Below are 16,164 nucleotides of genomic sequence, written 5' to 3' on the forward strand. Positions count from 1 at the left end.
TTAAAGATTCATAAACAGGCACAGTACTGCTCCCCAGTCTAATCACATTCTTTTAAAAAAAAGCAGACTACAAATTTGCCATTAAAAAGTTATATTAAACCTAATGAAATTTTGATTATTCTGAAAGGGTGACTTTATTCTCCTCTATAAGACTTTTTGCTGAAAGAAAGTTAGTATTTGCAGCAAAATTTGAACATGTTTTCAGATGGTGAAGCTCATATCCCAGTTTTTTAGTTCTTTCCTGTTTCATTGGTGATAATACCTGGCTCTACAAACACCTAAAGCAGAATTGCTAACTGCAACCCATTTTATGCTTAAGCAAATAACTTTCTGTTCACATGAATGATGGATTTTAAAATGCAAAATTTTTCTGGCCCTGTTTCAGAGCCTGTTTGGACTTCTTTCTAAGACTTAACCTTTTAAAACTCCTAAAATAAATATCTGAAACTTTTTCAAGAGATTTACTTAAGTTGAAGGCTGAGTGGGCAATTTTTTTCACTTACATGAAATACGTTTTGTCTTACCTTAAATTAATTAGGATAAGCCAGAAAAATCCAGCTTTGGTGTAAATTCAAGCAGTTTTCTACTTTAACTTTCTTTTCCTTTAAAATCTGCTTGTTTGCTAAAACACCTTTGAAAATAGACATAGTGTCTGGCTTTGCTTGCTTTCATTTCAGTCTTCATTTTCTCTGGAATATTTCTCTAGTGCTTTAAAGAATATCTTTTGATTAGTGCCCGTCTTCTGCTTTTCTTGACATCCTGAACATTTTTTGCCAGTTTATGCTTTTCATTCTCCCTCTCTGTTTTCTTTGTGTTTTTCAGTGTGCTTCCAGTTCAGCACTTAAAGTATTTGTCCTTTTGACATTCCCTGAAAGCCCTTTGCTTCTGAGTCATCTTCTTATGAACTCTCCTTTTTATATGATTCTCAGAGATATTTAAAACCTTTGTTTTTCTTATTCTTAGTTGACAAGAGGGCTGAATCATTGCACCCGTTAAGAAACATGCCCAACATGTACATAGCCAAACACCTGACAAATAAATAAGAGACACCTTTTCTTTGGTTTTTCACTTTCTATTAGACCTTCACTGAAATTTTTTTTCTCCTTATTTACTAAAGATTCATGGATTACACCCTAAATATTTCTGATTATTTGATAAATTTTTCATTTATTTTTACTCATAACAGATTTTATTGTGGTTTTCAATTGTTTGTACTGTGCAAATTTGCTTGTTATGAACCTTTTAGAGTATATTAAACTGGAAATAGAAACCAGTTCCTGTAAAAATTACCCTTTGACTCAGAATACTCGTATACCAATTTATGCTACAGGCATAGAAGTGCAACAGTTGGGAACAATGCAGTGGGAGGTTTTATAAAATGAAAGAAAGCTGGAAGATGTGGAAATCCTGGTATTGTGATGTTTAGCAGTGTGAGGGCAGTTTAAAAAGATATAGAGGAAAAAAGAAATAAGATAAAATATTATACGCTAGAGAAAATTAATTGAAAGCTGTTGAATAGCAGAAATATTTAAGCTTTTACAAATGTAGTCAGATGAAAATATATGGCACGTGTTCTGGTTTTGTTTCTGTTTTTAATGTAAGCTTCTAGTCTAATCTGTACTTACAGACTGGAAGAAAACAATTCAATGATGTGCATTCGTGAGGAATGTATATATACATAGACATATATATCGATGAATTCTTATTTAATTTAGTTGTAGCCCCACTTTTCATCAGGAAGTTTTCCAAACAGCCCTATGGCCTGAGGACAAAACATTAAAATAAAACAGCCAAAACAATGTCCACAGAAATAATGATGAAAAGGGTGGAGCTGAACCAAATGAGCTGGAAAATGCTTTCTAGGCAGAATGGGAACCTTTGTCACAATAAACATGTGCCTGCCTCTGGTGTTGAAGATAATAGGAAGTTGCATCAGACCTTGCACTTCTTTCCTTCAAGTGATGTTGGAATAGTAGTCTCTGTTCCCTGACAAGAGATTTCTTACATTAGGAAAATACAGATCTGCAAAAAATAGAGATGATTTATTCCCTTAGAAGCAGAGTTTGTATGTTTCTCTTTACAGATACTATGGCACTTGTGGATTCCAATTAGCATGCTTTAGTTACAGTGATATATCTTGTCTTATTTCTGCTCACCAGGGCTAACAGACAAATCAGAGTTATGCATGGTGGAATGCGCATTCCCCTGACTTGATTCTGTGAATTTGTAGGCGACGAAATATCCAGACCTGCCGGCATCAGTTACTTGTTACAAGCTGCCACTTGCGAAATATTTTTCACCCCACTGTTCCTACTAAAGGAGTGCCATACTTACATGATGGCCAGATTTGTCTAGTTTTCACCATTATTTTCCTTGCAAATTTTGCAATAATCATCTCCTTTTCCTACTAGAACTCCATCCCTGGGTTTGGAGCATCTAAAGTATTTAAGCTACTTCAATAAAACAATTTCCCTAATTTCATGTGATGCTAGGCTGAATGAAACAAGTTAATTCAGTATTCTCTCACAAGGTTGGCTTTTTTGATTGTTTGGATCTCCATCCCAAGTCCCCCTTCTCTATTTGAAGGTCCTTGACTCATTGGTGTAAAGGTGTGGCCAGAACTAGTGCAATTTGGTGAAACATTGAAACACGGAGAAAAGTGTTACTGAAACATCCTCATACAAAGGACCAGGATGTGCCGGAGACAAAAGCCAGTGCACTGCTTTGCAAACCCTTTGATGCGAATTTCTCCACTCTTTTTTACATTTGATGTACAAACTTTTCACATATTTTGTAAGCATTTGTCAACTCCTTCTGAGCAAACAGAGATCTTTGTAAATGTTGGTCATTTAGTAATTCTACTCTGTTTCCCTGTTATTTTCTTATCTAATATATTTTCAAACCACTGAGCAATAAATCCAATCAGTAAGTTAATGATATACAGTATGACTTGCATAGCATGTGCCAATATTTTTTAATCATAAAATGTTATATTCAGTTAAATATTATCCTGAGACACACCAGGTTGAAAGTCATTGCTTTGCAGAAGCCATACTTCCTGTAAGCTGCAGATTAAGAAAATGAAGGTCTAAAAACCTCTCTCAGAGAGATGTGTGTAAACACAGCTTGGTCAAAGGCACTTCATGACCAGTACTAGGCAGTTTCAGTAATTATTTTCCAAGTGAAGGCTTGGACAGTAACACAGCCCATGAACAGACTCATATACATCTGTGTGCTGTATTGCTTTGCTCCAGGGCATACTCAGCCATCCAGACCTGGTGGATGCCAGCGTGGTGATGGCTCCTCTGCTCCACCTGGAGAAGTGTGCATCTCCACCAACTGGTCTGGCGACAGCGGTGATAAGAAACAAGGTAACTCTGGGGGGCCTTAGCAGAAGTGTGATACAGTTTGGTAAGCGAATGTGACAGCAGAGAGAACTAGGGGGGATGTTTTTATGCTGAAAAATGTTTGGATTTTTTTTTTTACCCTCTTCATTTTTAGAAGAAAAGTTTATTCCAGTTTCAGTTTGATTTTCCTTTTTTTTTTTTTTTTTCTTTTTCAATATTTGTGAAGTGCAAGACTCTCTTGAATCTTCATATGGATATTAAATTGCAAAGCAAGTGTTTCCTCATCCAAATTCAATGAAGATTCAGCAAGTAATACTTTTTTTCCTTAATTTTTTGGAAACTTGTTTGATAGAATTCAGGTTTAATACAAAATACCTAGATCAAGGTATAAGCTACAACGTTTATATTGGAAATTTTTTTGCCTAGACAAGATGGGAAATTTTCTTGAATTCATGAACTGATTATCCCAGCTTAATCTTTATCACATGCATTGGTTACGAATACAATTGGTGCTGTTTCCTGTAAGGAATTGATCTAAGCGGTGAGAGTGAATTTTAACTGCTATTGTCTGAGTAAATTTGCATCAGAATTCTAGTATTTCCATAATACCGTACTGCAAAATGGTGCTGCAAATGATTTCAGGTCATGTTTTTAAGCCCAGCTGGAAATGAAACACCACACACTTGCTTGTTTGTGGTGGAATGGGGAGGAGAATCGTAGTGAGACTTGTGTGTTGAGATAAGAAGAGTTTATTAACTGAAAATAAAAATAAAGTAAAACAAAAAAATGGTAAGGGTAATAATAGTAAATAACAATGATGACTAAAAGGAAAAAAATACAAGTAATATACAATACGATTGCTCACCACTCACTGACCAATGCCAGACCTCCCCTTCTTGATCCCAGATCATCTGTGCTTCCAGCTGACTCCTCTCGGTTTATATAGTGGACATGGCCTTTCCCAGCTATGATCCCCCCCCCCCCCCCCCCCCCTGTTTTGGTGGTTTTCTTTCATTTTTACATAATTACAGAATACTCTGGGTTGAAAGGGACCCACAAGGATCACTGAGTCCAACGCTGAAGTGCATGGGCCCCTATGCAAACCACAGCTACAACCTTGGTGTTATTAGCACCAGGCTCTGATCAACTGATCCAACCCTTCCAAGTCCTCACTGGCAGAGCATGAGACAAAGGGAAAAAATAAGTCCTTGCCATGGGATATGTATGACTTAGCAAAAGCCCCAAACATCTGTGTGTTATCAACACCACAGTCATCCTGAATTCAAAGCACAGCACTGTAAAACTACTGAGAAGAAATTAGCTCCACCCTAGCTGAAACCAGGACAGATGCATAAGGTAGTCCTAATCCTTGAGGATTTTTGTTCTGAGTCTAACAAAATGCTCGGATTTACCAAAAATTTTAATTCTAATGAAAAAAGCTTATCTAAGTTCTCCTTCTCACTGTGCAACAAAGGAAGCTACTATCTTTGTTGGGATTTTAAAATTTCAGTCTATCTGTCCACACTGAAAACTGCTAATTAGAGCATGTTAGCAATCACTGAATTCAGCTGAAATCTGTGAGAAAGAGCAGTAACTTAAATCCAGGTTCTTCAAATAACAATTGTGTGTCCAGCTACATAAAGATTTTCTTCCTCTGATAAGAATCCCTGTTTTATCCAAATAGGATGCAGAGATCTGTTTGGAGCAGGAGTATAGAATCAGCTCTAGGTTACTTGATTTTTATTTCTCTGCAAGTAAGACATTTATTAAGACTGTATTGGCTATCAGTACATTTTTGTAAGTTTCCTATGCTGTACAAAAATGTATTAAATGGCACTGGCTGAGATGTCTGTTGAATTCCCTGACATGTCTAACACATCTCAGGTTAGCATATATTTTTATCACTTGCACACAAGGTGGTTATGCTAAGTTCCACTGCCTAGCCTTGAAATCCTCATTGTTCTTGGTCTTGTTTTCCCAGGAAAGGGCATTTACTCCAGGCAGCATTTCCAATTGTAATTGAAGAATATGGAACAAGAGGAGCATTCTTCCATTATCTTTTATGGAGGCTTTTTACACTTGTCTGTTGAGGGAATGCAACTGTAGGCAAATGCTTATGTGAAAATAGAGAATTAAAGGTTTCTTCAAAGACTAGTATAGAGAAATAAGCTTATGGTCTCTGTAAAAGTCCTAAATATGACGTTATATTGTATTTCATGTGAATGAGCCAGAGGTGTAGAAGTAGGCTTTGAGGGATAGGCTGCAGGCTGGGACTGCTTGGATAATGCTCTCGGTTATTTCAGCAGATAAGTCAGCTGTCAGACATGAAGATGCAGATCAGGCTGTCAAATCAAAGAGTTGTCCTGCTGCCACTCTTTCTTGGGATTTGGGATTATTGAAAAATTATTTTTCTGCTTAGGTTTCAATTCCTGGTCTCATGTTGGTGACAGGTTCCTGGTCTATTCCCTGGGCTTTGCTCAGATTTAAGGAAGCTTCTGAAGTGAAAATATATAAAAATTTGAATTCCAGTTTTTATTGTTCATTTGGTCTTCATACAGAAAAATATTTCCCAGGAAATTAATGATAACAAATTACTCTTAAATATATTTTGCTCCCCAAATATCTCAAACTGAGTTTTTACATATGCAAAATAGAACCTGAAGTCTGTTCCTTTGAGACATGGAATTTTTTCCTAGAAGTTTATAATTTTTTTCCACAGGAAATTCAGCAAAAATTATCTAAAAAATCCCTCACATTTCTTCCTTCTGAACTTTGCCTCCCTAAGCGGTGACTTTACCTTTGTAAATCTATCTTCCAGCAAATTTACATTGTTTTGCTTTGAAGTTATATTTTCTGTGAAAATGAATATTGCTTTGGAAAACAATGATGAATTATATATATTTTTAAATTTAAATTGGTACAATTCTTTCTATTTCATGCATATTAACTTGCAATTGTATTTTCAGGTACGAGAAAAATTTTTAAGAAATATTGAATGTTATTTTGTGCATCTCATGCAATGTCAAGCAGATATACTTCTGCAGTGTTAGTGCTTTTGATGAACCTCTGACATGCCTTTTAGCCACTTAAAGATCTAAGGAATAAAGGCAGCAATAAGAAGTTGGTTGATGACTCAGCCAATCTGCACATTAACTTGAACCTGGAATGCTTGCTTGAATTATTTCTGTTTTCCCCTCACTCACCTTGTAATTAATTGTTGCCATAAACTGATATAAATGTGAAAGTCATGAAACTGAACATCGTAGTGTGACTATCAACACTGCAGTTGCAACTTTATTTAAAATGACTGGTGAACTATTATAACACAGACCAAGAGCAAGAGCGTTAGCAGGGGCCTGGAGTGGGCATCAATTTGAGCGGGAGTGTGAAGGTATTGCAGCTCTTGTGTCTAACCAGAATCCCAATTAGAAGGCAGTGCCTTGGCCACCTTCCTCTGCTGCGTAAGGCAAACGGCAGGGGAACTGAAAGTTTCCACACAGGACACAAAATCTGAAATCTGGAGACAGTACCACGTACTGGCTGCTCTGCTTGGGCTGAAGTTGCAATAAATTTGTTCTTTACAGCTGCATCTACTTAGACCTCTTTTTTAATTAAATCCTTCCACCTCTACAATAAGTGCTTCAAGGAATGGCGCTGTCCAGCCTGTCAAGCACATCCAAGCACTTTTATTCAGCTTGGATACGTTGCATAAAGGGCTGTTTGACACCTGTACAAAAACCAACATCTGTCCATCTATCTCAGTGAGCAGTAATTTGTCTGGTCCCATACCTACCTCAAATTGCCTGAATGAACTTGTACACCCAACTGGGTTCTGTGCCAGAAAGGTGTTCTGCCTCCCCTGTCCAACCTATGCTGCTCTACAGGAGAATCTGGAAGGGGGAAAAACCTTCTTTCCTCACCTCTGTGTGACATGTATTGGATGAAATCAGAAAGAGGAAAGCCAAGTGGGGATACTATGCCATTCTGAGAATTTGTTTTGTCTCTTGTTTGAATGATGTGGAAACAAAAAAAAAAACCCACCAAATTTGCTCTTTGATTACATCCTGATGTTAAGTCTTTGGTTTTTCATGCAAGAACTCTGGACAAATTCTTCACCTTAGAGCTGCAGTGTATTTTAAGCACAATCTCTGCATATAAACTATAATAGCTTGGAGATTTTCCTACAAAAAGAAAACTACACATACATTTGTGATGAATAGAGCATATATTATAGTAATAAAATATAAATGTATGATTTTGGATTTAGTTTGGTGAAGGAAGGACTTGGTTGTTTGTTTGGGTTTTTTTCCCCAGCATTCATTCTCAGTTGTCTCTCACTGCCCTATTTCTCTTTGTTCATGATTTAAACATTATGGTGTTTCCCACATTTTTATTTCAGAGCCCTGTTCAGAGTGTTTCTGTGTGTTAGCTAAACAGCAAGTGCTGGTGAAAAAAACCCATCATTTTTCTTCTGTTTTTAAGCTTTTAATTTTGTTTCTTTTCTTCAATTTAGATTCCTCCTGGAACAACTGTGATTTTGAAACCAATCTATGCAAAGTTTTTCCTGAATTCAATTTACGGGCTGGCTGGATAAGAAGAAATGGTCAATCTGGCATGGGACCACCATACTCTGACCCCAATGGGAATGAGAGTGGTAAGACTCCTCATGTTTTTTGAGGAAACAATGGACTCTTACAAATTATGTAGTTTCTATTTAATTTACTAAATTATGCTAATTTCTTGATTGTTCAATTATATTCTACCACATGTTTCCTGAGTACTTGTGTCTTTGTTTTAAGGTGATTGCAATTACAATAACCCAGATTTCAAGGGAGGAGGGGGGAGAAAAAAGACAGTATTCCAGTAAGCAATTCTTGTTATCACAGAGGAACAAGCAATCAGTTTCAAAGATGTGTTTATCTACCAAAGTGGTCTTTACTTATTTTGGAAATATTAGGTGGTAAATTCTGTCTTGATGATTGCAAAGTTTCGAAATGTTGAGACGTATTTTCATGTTTTCTTGGACTGGTAAATTCCTGGAGTGCGTGTATCTACCATCTGTGGCTAATATTACTACGCTAAGTATTTTGAGAGAAGACTTTGTATTTGGAGACAGGATAAGCTTTCATAGTCTACTTTTAAGCCAACTTCTTTCTAAATCTTCTTAGGATTCTACTTTACCTTGAAGAGCGTCTCGCAACTAAGTAATTCCTTTTCTCTGTCCTGACATGAAATATACTCTTTATATTTTTCCTATAGCCAAATCAACCCTGTTTTTCCTTCTGTGACACACACTTTAATACAATAGATGTTCAGTTCTCCTTATTTTCTGTTATTCTCTTTCCCTTCATCTCCATCCACATCCTCTCATCTTTCTTGGGCACAAGCAGTGCTTTGGCAGCCCTCATGGAGAACACCTGAAACCAGGCATGCAATGTTGGAGCATGTACAGAAGAGAATCCTATGTGGGATGCAACTGTTGTGATTAGCCCAGGTACTTTACACCCTATTCGCAAACTGTGATGATCTGGGAGTGTGGAAATCTGCTCTGTTCTAAAGTAGCATCTCCCACACGTTGCACAAGCCATCAAGCAGAAGTTCCTTATAATGATGAGTATAAATTGGTGGTTTTGAGGTGAATGTATGGAAAACTTGCTTAGAAACCAGCAGATGAAAATGAAACCCAAATTCATATTTTTTTTAATTAAAGAAAACAGCAACCATAAACCCCACTCTAGGTTTTCCTGCAAGTTCTCATTTCACAGTGGAAAATTTTCATGATACTCTGCAATTAGGAAATTTTATATATGTGATGTGCTTTTAGCAACTTCAGTTTTCACTTGTGTCTATCTCAGAGGCACAACCTGCTGTGTGTATTATGGTTCCAAAGATAAGGTTGCTCTCTTTAATAAATGTTGATTTAAACCAATGTTGGCACAAAAATGTAAGCAGCTACCAAACTATTCATGAACACAAGTTCGTGAAATAGTTTATTTCAAGTACGCAAGTTGTACAATTGTTCAAAATAATAAAGCTTTTCTCATTAAGAAACACATTAAAAAACCACAAAGCATGGAATACAAATACAGCAAACTCTTGGCTAGAATCTAAATAGGTTAGCCAGGCAACAGTCTTGCTGTAGTTAAAGTTTCTAGAATTTGTGCATGATTGGTAGTACACACCACATCAGGATGTAGCAAATGCCAGAAAGATACTCTAAAAATCATAAAAAACTGGTGGGGAAGGGAAAATATGACTTATCTAGACAGCCACAGCCAGCAAAAGATTGAAAATCATCAATTGAAGAGTTTGTTGCACACAAAGCACACTGTTCAGTCACCTGTATTGTTCACATTTGCTTGTTTTGGGCCTTCAGTCACTGTTGTATCTGTCAGTTCGTAATTGTGCAGTGGTCATGTTAATCTAAGTTATTTTATCCAGGTAGCAGGAAGCTCGAATACTTGTAGCTATTCAGCTTTTTGAGAGGCTGTGTACTCAGATCAGTGAACAGAATAGCTAAGGAGATTTAAATACATTGTATTAATTTGCTTTTATTTTTGTACCTGGAGAATGTCTAAACTGTACTTTCATTTTCCAAATGCTGATTCTAATCGCCATGGAAATATTTATCTTCTAATGGCAGTGAATTGAGTTTTCCCACTGCTGGTGACTCAACAGACTATGTAATCAGTTTTATGTTGGTTCTTGCTTAAAACCCAGAAATTATTCTCTATTGTGACAACTGAGCAGAGTATGCTCTATGGTAGAATGTTAAAGGGAAGGCTTCCTGCCATCAGGATAAAACACACTTTAGCAGAAAAGCAAAGATCCCTTGGTAAATTTAGCTCTTTTGAAGATTTATGTAATCATTTACTAGAACCCAAAACATTTCTTTAGGTCTGTCTCTCATGGATCTTTTTTTTCCACTTGAATAGACCACTGACAACCACTTCACAAGAACCCCAAAACAAAACACGACTAGATTTTGCTAGATGAAACTATTCTCTGTGCAGAGGTCTAATGTGAAATGACTGTTCAAAGAATTTCTTAAAATTATTATTTCTTCTCTATCTGTGTAAAACTTAAAATTAAAATCTTTATAGAACTAAAAGAAAAAATTTCAAAATTTCATGGAAGCTAACATCCAGTGAAACAGATTGGAGTCAGGGACAGGGCTCTGCAGAGACACCAAGCCATCTGTTGTGGGTAGGAACAATACCCTTGCAGCTGGCATGCTCTGAAAGTGCTGCCTGAGCAGTCAGGAAAGGTCTAAAACCTGGGGGCAGCATGACCATTGCTCTGGGACCAGGCTGCAAAATTCTCCTCTGTGGGGGATTGCTCAGCTGGCTCCAGCCCAGAACTGGGCTGGTGGTGCTTCATCAGGGGCTTTCCAGTTCCACAAAAGGGTGAGAGGTCAGGGTGGGTAGTTTAATAAATTAACTATTTAGATGTTTTGATCTATCCTTTCACATTTGGTTAATGTATTTCTCTTCATTTTTAGGATTTTTTTTTTCCTTGACTCCTGCTTGGCCTTTTTTCTCCTTCATCTTCCTCCTTTCATTAGCATGTTAATGTCAGAGGACAAAAAGTTACTTGACATTGTTTGGAATTTGGGAAGTGGAAGAGAAGAGAAGAGAAAGGAAGAAAATGAATGAAAGATAGATTGAGTCTTTTTCTATTTATTTTTCATCTTGCATTTTTAACATCTAGCATCTCTGAAATCTCAGTTACCAGGAAGAGCCAAATTTTGACTTGCAGTGTTTGATATCCAAAAATAGGGTGGCTGCCTTCCATCTGTTATAAGGTCTGAAACAATATTGCCAGGAAGAGACACAATCAGTCAAAGGGCATGTCAACAACCACAGTTCACTGACTCCTCTTGAGCTGTTCCACTTTCAAGTGAAGCAAAGAATTTTATTGTTTTGTAAATGAAAGATAATGGTTTCTTTAATGGTAGCTTTGAAATTCTGAAGACAACTTTTTATATTGGGAATGTGTACAGGGATACTACATCTTTCTCTCAAAGCAATTTTCCAAGGAGCCAGAACCCGGACACCAGCAGTTTTCAAACTATAAACACACCACAGTCTTCTCTTCCATGTTCCATGACCTCCTCAAAGACCTGAACTGTCATTATAAATGGCTGTTGTTGTTTACAGCAGTTGCATGTTTAGCCATCAAATATGTTATCTACTCAATCATTGGAGTTTGAAGTCCTTGGATCCGCTGTCTGAATTGGTCTCACTTTGTCCCAAAATATTGAACTTCTGAGTATTCAAGACATCACCACATGAAACATTTTGGAATCCTACTTAAAACTTTAGCTGTAACATGGAGCAATACCATGAATATATTGAACATGAAAAAAATCTTGGAACACAATGGCTACAAGTGCTATTAATCTTTTCTGGGGAAACAATTCTAGCTGGCTTTTTAGTTATGAATTTATACCTGTGCATATTGCTCTTCTTGTTTTATTGTTGGGTTTTTTCCAAGCTTCTAAGTTTTCTCTTTTTATTCCTTTTAATAGCTTATTTCCTCTCATTGTCCTCTGAGATGCAATCCTCTTCTGCAGCTTTAAGGACAAACGTTTTCCTTCCAACTGATGAAGAACACCTTTGCCAGGTATTTTGATGCACTTTCTTTGTATTACGCTGTTTGCCATAGTATTTCCCTGGAATAATCAGACCTTCTTCTTTTCCCTAGATTAAATTTCATTATTGGGTCAGTCAAATGGGTGGAATGTTTATGGTGGGGCTACAAAAACACTCTGAAGATACTGTTACAAACATCTGGCAAGTTTCTGGAGACCTACGAAATCAGTGGAATGTAAATACCATTACAATCAATAGCACCGAAAAGTATGAGGTTAGTAAATTGAGGTTACTGTAAAGGACGCTTCTTCAATGCTTTATAAATTGTGGACCTTTTAATTAGGCCAGCACTGAATATTTTGTAAATGAGAAAAAAGCACTATCATGAGGTAAACAAGAAAAAAGCCATTTTTAAGATCATGGTTTGCATTAACAAATACAGCTTGCTCTTATCTACTAATGGTGTTAAAACTGATACCAAACTTTGCTTAAACTGTGATTATGTCTTAAATAAAACGGTCTCATTGAGCCATAAATTATCTAGCAGGCCAGAGAGGTGATATACTTGTGATCTAAACTTTCAATACAGTATTCTCAGTCTAACTTGGCTGCTAAGCTCCAGGTTTCATTTATACAGGACATTGCATTTTATACTATGAGATACTGTTTTATAGGGGTACTGCAGGTGACAAACACTATAATTAACTATTAATTGCAGCTTTGAGCCTTTGTTACAGAACACATGAATATGGTTTAATTTTGTCAAAGACACTGAAAAGCAATGTAAATGCCATAGGTTATTTAAATGTTTTTACATTTAGATTTACAAAAAATATTAGCATAGTAAATGTAAATTAGGGCTCTAAGATTAAGATTGTGGGTGATGTACACTCACTGCTATGCATAATACTGGAGAGAAAGTGAGAAGCAGAGAAGAAAAAGGAGAGGCCTTTCTTGCTACAGCAGTTACTGAGAATTGCTTAGCATGCACACCTGAAGGCATTGCAGCACAACCTCGTTTCAATAAACCAAATGAGTAACATAATTACTTGACTTCCATGTTGTGCTAAAGCATCCAACAGGATCTTGATTATTGGAGTAATACGGGCCTGCTCAACCCTTCTGAGAATGTATATTGCAAAATACTTGTACACAGCTCAACACAAGTATCAGCTTTGTTTTTGGTCAATAACTTACCTCTACCTGATAGGAGCGTATGTATAGCATCTGAGGTTGTATTGTAACTTCGAGATTTGCTTTTTTCATCGTTCATATTACTTGGAAAATTGACTGACTCTGGGAATGGTTAATATAACATGGCATCTACTTCCCCTTGCTAGGTCATATCCTAATTAGATTATTGCTTGCAAACCTGGTTATCCTTTGGCCTCTATCAAGTGAACAGATGGGCAGAGTCCAGCTTTAAAGAGGCAGGTGTCAAACTTCCTGCAGTAATCATTAAAACTGACTTAAAAAACACAGCTAACTCAGCACCTCACAAAACCTAGTGTGAAGCCGAGCAAATTTTCTTGTTTGCACGTTTTGCTCCAGTGTCAACTTGCAAGCTATCACTGTCATACAAATGAATGAAATTCACTTGCCCTTTTGCACTTGTTCTTTTTTATGACAAGATACTTAGCCTACAGGGATACCTGTGGCATTTTCAAGGTAAAATTTTGATTATTAATGTTCCTATGGAAAAACATAATGAGAGATAAATAATTTTTATTTGGATGTATAAATCACTTTGAAATAGGGTGCTTTAATACTTCTGTCCACTTTAAAGGCACATCTAAAGTGAGACTTAAGTTTAAATCTACCTCTGAACCTCCACTGCTTATTTTCTTCGGTCATTTTGATGTTGAATATTTAACACCCAGGCCTCTTCCTACTGAGAGTCTATTATATTTATGGGATACAGAATTTAGTTTGGCATCTAAAAAAATCTCAATTTTACGGATTTCTGAAATAAAAAGATTGCCAGTGGTTTAACTACTGAACCAGAAGAAAGCTCAGTGTGTCTGTTTTGGCTGGGTTTTGGAGTACTGTGTCATGGTTTACTCTTCTAAGCTATTTTCCCTCTGATTTACTCAGAACAAATTTCTGTCTCCCAGACATCGTAAAGGGAAAGGGTTCTAGGCTTGGGGTTCATTTGTGTCTTTGTGTTTGATTCTTGTTTTACCTTGTGCTTTGCTGCTGTGCTGCAATCTGCTGCTGTGGCTGTGTTGTGTTTGATCCCACCTACAGTCCCAAAGCACCTTGCATGCCACTAACGTAGCTGCAATGTTCATTTGATCTGGTGCTCACAGACATTCCATAGATATAGATCATTGCAATTACGAGCAAATAGTGCCACTATGTAGGCATATTTTTTTGTTACTGACTTGTGAGCCTAAAGAGCTCTAGACTTTGTGTGAGAAGGAAAATTGAATGGTTCATTTCTGGAGCAAACTTTGGGTGTGAATCACTTTGGTTATTATTGGACTGAACTCAGGGGACGTTGGCTAGGTATCTGCACCAGATAAAGCCTGGATAATCTTTTTTAGACAAAAGAGAACCTGGAGGCATAATATTATCTTCTGGAAGGGGGAAGTTCATGAGTTCATGACTGTTCATGAGTTTCGAGGAAAAACAGGTTCATATAGATTTCATGTGCACTGATGGAATATGAACTTGAAGCAGTCTCTGATTTTGCTCCAGCAAAGTGAGCTAGTCCCTCTTCAGCATTGCCTAAATGACTTTATCTCAGTATATAATAAAATCTGACTATAAACCCCCAACTGCAAGCTATAGGTAGATATATATATATTAAATGTATTGAGTATTTTCATGGGCAGTAGTTTCTTACTCAGAATTATCCTGGGGAGTACTTCATGGCCAGTAGTTTCTTGGGATTTTGCTTCCTGCCCAGTAGTGTCTTCCCAAGTAGATTCCTGCCCAGTAGTTCCTTGGAGAGTTGTTTCTTGCCCAGTAGTTTCCTTCCCAATAGTCTCTTGCTCACTATTCGGAAATATTTTCTTGCCCAGTAGTTTCTTCACAGTAGTTTCACAGGGAGTTGTCTCTTGCCAAGTAGCTTCTTGCCAGGTAGTTTCTTGTTCAGTAGTTTCTTGAGGAGTAGTTTCTTGAGGCGTAGTTCTGTGGGAAGTAGGTTCTTGCCCAGAATTTTCTTGCAAGGTAGATTCTTGGGGAGTAGCTCCTTGATCAGTAGTTTTTTGGTGAGTTGTATCTCGGGGACTAGTTTCTCCCCCAGTAATTTCTTGCCCAGTAGTTTCCAGGGAAGTAGTTTATTGGAGAGTAGTTTCTTGCCCAGTTGTTTCTTGCCCTGTAATTTTTTCTTGGGGACTAGTTTTTTTCGAAGTAGATCTTTGGGATGTAGTTTCTTGCCAAGTAGTTTCTTGGAGAGCAGTTTCCTGGGGAGTAGTTTCTTGCCCAGTAGATTCTTTCCCAGTAATTTCTTGCCCAGAATTATCTTGGGGAGTAGTTTATGGCCAGTAGTTTCTTGGGGAGTTGTTTCCTGCCCAGTAGTTTCTTGCCCAGTATTATCTTGGGGAGTAATTTCTTGCCCTGTAGTTTCTTGGTGAGTTGTTCCTTAGGGAGTTGTTTTTTGCTCAGTAGTTTCTTGCCCAATATATTCTTGGGTAGTAGTTTATTGGGTAGTAGTTTCTTGGGGAGTAATCTCTTGGGATGAGTTTCTTGCCCAGTGTTTTCTTGCCAAATAGTTTCTTGGGGAGTAGTTACTTTCCCAGTTGTTTCACAGGGAGTAGTGTCTTGTCCTGTACTTTCTTGCTCATTTATTAATAACTAAATTTTGATTTCAAAATGAAACATCACTGTGCAAATGTAAAATATCAAATCCTTGATATTAAATCATATTTCTGGTGTTTCTAATTATAAAACAGTGCACTTTATTGTTTTAGGAACTTATCTGAAACTTTTCCATGATAGAAACGTAAAATAGAAATACACTGTTTGCCCTTCTCGTGGTGATGTCATGAAATTACACATTAAGTGCACTTACCATTGCAGTAGAATTCGAGAATTCAAAATACTGTTTTCAGAAATAAATTAGCAAATTTTCAAGATACTACATTTCATTCATATAGCCATCTTTTTGAGTGTGATATGGCTGCCATTTGAGTGTGATATGGCTGCCATTGCCAAAACAAGATTGATTTGTTGGGTTGTCTTGATTGGTATGTTTCTGTTCTGTTTTCCCAAGGACT

The 16,164-nt window shown here is 37.0% G+C and overlaps 1 protein-coding gene across 1 annotated transcript in view; it reads left to right on the forward strand.

Annotated features, from left to right (window-relative positions):
• Window positions 1-3,208: 3,208 nt before the first annotated feature.
• The window catches only part of MALRD1 (MAM and LDL receptor class A domain containing 1), a 232,061-nt gene continuing 219,105 nt past the window's right edge, over window positions 3,209-16,164 (forward strand). The window contains exons 1-4 of the mRNA XM_066191598.1: window positions 3,209-3,371; window positions 7,861-8,001; window positions 11,878-11,972; window positions 12,054-12,215. Of these exons, the coding sequence (XP_066047695.1) occupies window positions 3,209-3,371; window positions 7,861-8,001; window positions 11,878-11,972; window positions 12,054-12,215 (561 nt within the window). The remainder of the gene's footprint in view (window positions 3,372-7,860; window positions 8,002-11,877; window positions 11,973-12,053; window positions 12,216-16,164) is intronic.

The sequence above is a fragment of the Chamaea fasciata genome, unplaced genomic scaffold (assembly GCF_029207755.1).
Source record: "Chamaea fasciata isolate MVZ Bird 193981 ecotype frontalis unplaced genomic scaffold, bChaFas1.0.hap1 SCAF_1, whole genome shotgun sequence".
Lineage (NCBI taxonomy): Eukaryota > Metazoa > Chordata > Aves > Passeriformes > Sylviidae > Chamaea > Chamaea fasciata.